General features: G+C 46.8%; 2 protein-coding genes across 3 annotated transcripts in view; both read left to right on the top strand.

Annotated features, from left to right (window-relative positions):
* Nucleotides 1-4,970, top strand: part of LOC103365048 (stonustoxin subunit beta-like) — a 26,313-nt gene that overhangs the window by 10,382 nt on the left and 10,961 nt on the right. The gene's annotated exons all lie outside the window — the stretch shown is intronic.
* Nucleotides 1,351-3,630, top strand: LOC103365047 (hydroxycarboxylic acid receptor 2-like). The gene is made up of 4 exons (XM_008292370.1): nucleotides 1,351-1,402; nucleotides 1,791-1,856; nucleotides 2,047-2,503; nucleotides 2,645-3,630. The coding sequence occupies exons 3-4, from the start codon at nucleotides 2,114-2,116 to the stop codon at nucleotides 3,335-3,337; spliced, it is 1,083 nt and encodes a 360-aa protein (XP_008290592.1). The 5' UTR covers nucleotides 1,351-1,402; nucleotides 1,791-1,856; nucleotides 2,047-2,113; the 3' UTR covers nucleotides 3,338-3,630.

The raw sequence follows: 4,970 nt of genomic DNA, 5'->3' as shown, positions 1-4,970 counted from the left end.
GAAGGCAGGATTGTGTGTGTGTGGCGGTACCGGATCGGCCAGTTACCACTGTGAAGGAAATCATCCGGTACCGGAATTTCGTCCAGTATCGGCCCGATACCGATACCCAGTATCGGATCGGCGCATCTCTACTATATATGTTAAATGAAAATATATGTTTTAACTGAAAAGACACATATAAAAATGTTCTGAATGATTTAAAAAATTACTTGAAAATTTTTTTTAGAAATTCAAAAAATAAAATAAAACCATAAAAAATACAATATCAATAAATATTTAAAATATTCCTAAAACAAATCAGTAATATGTGTGTGTGTGTTTTTTTTAAAAACAGTTTAAAGTATATAAAAGTGGTTGAATGTATTTTAAAAGCTTCATTCATTGTGTCAAATCTGTATCTTTCCAAAAAAAATAAAGAAAAAAAAGCTGTCAGATAAATGTGGAGTCGAAACTAAAATATTTCCCTCTGAACTGTTTCGACGTGGAAACAGAAATACTCAAGTACACGTACCTCCAGCAGAGTAACTGAGTAACTGAGCTTATGCTCCAGTGTGACACAAGGCAGCAGCGTTTAAGCTAGCGTTAGCATCAGGAAGCCACACGTTGAGTAGATTAGCTTAGCCTCGGTACAGAAATGTTAACTGCGTGTCAGAAACATCGGCTCAACACACCTGGACACCTGCCGCTCCACCAGGTGAGCTGCTCTGATGACCAGCTTCCTGCTACACCGGCCGTCAGCTCTGTGTTCATCATGCAGCTGCAAGGTTCTGCCACTAGAGGGTGCCATCAGCAACATGTACAACACCTGAACATGTAATAAATATTATTATTATTACTTGTCAATTGTTTCCAAACGTATCTACGTGTTTAGGTTGATTTATGGCAGATAACAAAAACAAGGAAACAAACAAAACAATAATGGAATGTCATGATTTAGCCATATGCTAGCCTTCATGGTGGGCAACGTTAGCAGCTAACGTTACTGAGCTAGATTAATGAGTGTTATGCAAAAGCTTAAAGAGCTCAGAGAATATGTTTTCTAAAAACTACAGTGAATCGTTTAACTGATTCAGCTGAATGTTTTTCAGTTAGTTAACTTTGGCTTGATTTGTTTTATAATACTGTTTGAATTCTAAATAATGGCGCAGACATGTTTTAACAACAAAACACAAATATTCATTCTGTCCTTTCTGCTTCCCCTTCTGCCGACAGCTCGGCCTCCCTGAACGTACAAGTATTGAGATATGACTTTATGCGTCACTTTATCTCCACACGATGTGCCAGCTGTTGGGCAACGACCTGATGACAACCACGGCAACATCCTCCTGCAGGAGACATAAATGCAGCCTCGGAGGTCAAACAAACCTGCATTTCATCCTGCAGCTCTTCATGAATGAAGCCGGTGAGTCCTGGATTAATCTAATCTCATCTAATTCTCCGTATTAAGTGTAGAACCACACGGTCTTATTTAGCCTGCGTGTGCACTGACATACATTTACCATAAAACAGCAGCTTTCCGTGTAGCTGCGGTTTAGGCTTAACTGCATTTTTCTTTTTAATTTGCACGTGTTAGATGTTTGATTTAATTGAAAAGGTTGTGATTTATTTATGACAGAGTTTCTGGACAGTGTGAAGAAACAAACATCCAGGTTTAAATGCAGCATATCCACAAATAAATGTCACGATAATAAAACATCTCAACAGATTGTGCAACATCTGTTTCAAAACACATGTTTCTGGTGATTACTGCCGACATGAGTTCTTACGTTTGTGTTCTGGTCTCATTTCAGCTGATTCATTTTTAGTCGCGTATCAGAGGCGTTGTACAGACTGAAATACTGTTCAAAGATTTGTCCGTAAGTAGAACCACTATGTTACACAACTTCCTTTCTGATTTCATAACATCTGAACACCTTCCTGTCTGACCTGTGAGGAAGTCGATCTGGTTCACCTACCAGCTAAGGTTCTCGGTGTTTTTCTCGATGGTGAAACGAGGAAGCTGTGAATTTCCTGAATCTTGAAACTTCCCTTGGTGTGGTCACACAGATTCGGGTCTGATTTGACCTCCAGACAGATTTCTCCCTTCGCTGTCAGACGGTTCAGCTTCACCACAATGCTCTCCAACTTCACCTCCACTCTCAACCTGACCACGCCGGGCCCGGGCAGCGGCGGCTGCCCTCCGGTCGGGATCCAGCTGGAAGGCGTGATCCTGCCGCCGGTCCTGGCTGTCGACGTGGTGCTGGGGCTGCTGGGAAACATGGTGGCGCTGTGGATCTTCTGCTGCAAGCTGAAGGCCTGGAACCCCAACAACCTGTTCCTCTTCAACCTGGTCATCGCCGACTTCCTGGCTCTGGTCAGTCTGCCGCTGAGGATCGACGCCTTGCTCAGAGGCCACTGGGTGTTCGGAGACGGACTCTGCCGCGTCAACCTCTTCCTCATGTTCTCCAACCGCACGGCCAGCATCGCGCTCATGACCGTGGTGGCCATTTACCGCTACTTCAAGGTGAGCCGGGCTGAAACATTCTCCTCAGTCGGACTCTACTCAGCTGAGCTCAGATATTCACATTAAGCAAACAAGAAAAGATGATCTGACTAAATTCTTTTGTGGTGTTGGTTGAGTTTGACGTCCGTCCTCTGGTTGCAGGTGGTCCATCCTCACCACCGCTTCAACCGCATGACGAGGCGCCAGGCCGGCGCCGTGTCGCTGCTCGTCTGGCTGCTGGTCGTCGCCCCTCGGGTTCCCCTGCTCGCCTACAACCACATCAAGGGCCGCGGCGACCGGACCCAGTGCTTCTTCTTCACCTCGTACAAAGAGGCGTCCCGCGCCATCGTGGTTCTGGTGGCGATGCACCGCGTCCTGACCGTGCTGGAGTTCGTGGTTCCGCTGGCGCTGCTGATCTTCTGCTCCGTCCGGATCTCCAGCTTCCTGAGGCGGCGGCAGATGGGGAAACCCGACAAGGTGCGCAAGGCCATGCGGGTGTGCGTGGCCATCGTGGTGGTGTTCATGGTGTGCTTCCTGCCCACCACGGTGACCACCATCGGGCTGTGGGCGGTGCGCTCGTACCGGCCGTGGGACTGCGACGCCTTCTACACCTTCACGCAGCTCAACATCGTGTCTCTGGGCCTGAACTTCCTGAACTCGGCGCTGGACCCCATCGTCTACGTCTTCTCCAGCTCCATGTTCAGGAAGGCCCTGCTGGGGGCGCTGCCTCGCCGCCTGTGCTGCCGGCGGGACGACGTGGGCGAACTGGAGACGCCGTCCACGTCGGGAACTCAGTCGACCGACCAGCTGGAGCTGAAGCCGGTGAGGTCGGGCCGAGGCAGCGAGGCCATGTGACGAGCTCCAGGAGGAGACTGGACCTGATCCGGAGGCAGAGTTTAGGTTGTTTTTATGCTGTTCATCAGTCAGGATGGTTTGTTGCGTCTGAAAACACTGCAGCTCCACATGTTTACTGAACCTCTGCAACACGGCAGGTCAGAGGTTTTCCCGCCCAAACAGGTTTCAGCTGGTGCCCACATATAAACATACATAAAGGCAGAATTTATAATGTTTTGTTGCTGATATCTGACACTGTGGTGAATGAATGTCGAGGTTTTTGATGCTTCAATTTAATACAATGATGAAATATATGTGTGTGTGTTTTCAGTTTTTTTCTTCATGACTAGTTTTGTTGTCAAACCTGTGGGTTAAAGCCTGTTCTCAGTGTTTCGTACCTTCTAACGGATGGAAGCAGCGTTTTACACGCAGGAGGCAGAAGATCACGACCTCACAGGTTCATCAGAGCTTCTTATGCACACACAGGAGTTTGAGGGGAATGCTCGGTGCCGTCCAAACAGCTCTGACATGAAGAGAGCTGAGAATGAACAGAACAAAGCAACACGTTGTGAAGTGGTTCTGGGCCTCAGATGACAGAACGTTCTCTGTGAACGTTCCTGTGATGTGACTACGGGGGAACATTTCACCTGCTGAGGAAGTTTTTTTGGGGAAACACGTTTCTTCTAGAAAACGTACTGGTGATTCAGAGGACGGATTTGTCGATGAAACATTCTAAAAGTGTTCTGCAGATGTTCTCGGATGTCTTACATACATCCAAACATCTTCAGAATGTCTTCAGAGAACATTGTCCTTCCTGCTGAGAAACTGTGACGACTTTGATTCCTTCCATCAGATCTGCTCTCCGTCTCCCGGCAGGTGGATGTTTTGCGCCATCTAGTGGAGGATCTGCAGCTCTACCACCTGAACCACACTCACATGGTCGGACAGAGACGACAGCTGCATGTATGTTTTATATAAATGTGTTTTTTCCTGCTTCCAAAATGATCAGAATTGAGAATTTTAAGAAACACACGTATCATTTTTAATCTGTTTTTTTAGTTCAGACACAAAATGGTCCAACATATGGAGATAAACTGAATCATGTCAGGAAGCTCCACCACCTCCCACATCTTGTGCATCATTTTTATGATCAGATTCTAAAATATTTGAGATTTGTGGAAACCTCAGCACAGAAACTTTGACTGCAGATTTTCTCAGGAGGGGAACCACACGGAGAACGGTGATGGAGCTCAACCAGAACTACGTTTTTAGCTCGGCTGTGGAGCTGAATTCTTCTGTCAGATGTTCTGCAGGTGGACGCTTAGCTCCATCTAGTGGAGGATCTGCAGCTCCACCGGCTGTGTGCGGGTTTGGTCGCTGTGACACAGGATCAGAGGAACAACCAAAGAAATTCATCAGCGTCTTCTGTCTGACTGACGCTTTGACTTCAGGAGTCAACAGATCTGCTGCTAAACTCCCACAATGCTCTCTGCTGCCACCATGAGCTGTAGTCTGAGTGACGCCTCCTCTGGTCTCTACAGGATTAAACAGTGAGAGGCACCACCTGGTGGAACAACCAGGTACTACAGCTGGTCTATGATACGTTTACTGACCTACATTTTTTGCCTCATTGCTTACTATATTATTAATTGGT

Source organism: Stegastes partitus, unplaced genomic scaffold (genome assembly GCF_000690725.1).
Source record: "Stegastes partitus isolate 25-593 unplaced genomic scaffold, Stegastes_partitus-1.0.2 Scaffold805, whole genome shotgun sequence".
Taxonomy (NCBI): domain Eukaryota; kingdom Metazoa; phylum Chordata; class Actinopteri; family Pomacentridae; genus Stegastes; species Stegastes partitus.
This window is presented reverse-complemented; position numbering and strand designations above follow the sequence as displayed.

Excerpts from the sequence above, each read along its gene's own strand:
- LOC103365047 (XM_008292370.1), top strand. The coding sequence starts at position 2,114 with ATGCTCTCCAACTTCACCTCCACTCTCAACCTGACCACGCCGGGCCCG. Across the intron at positions 2,504-2,644 it reads CCATTTACCGCTACTTCAAG|GTGGTCCATCCTCACCACCG; the intron begins GTGAGCCGGGCT and ends CTCTGGTTGCAG.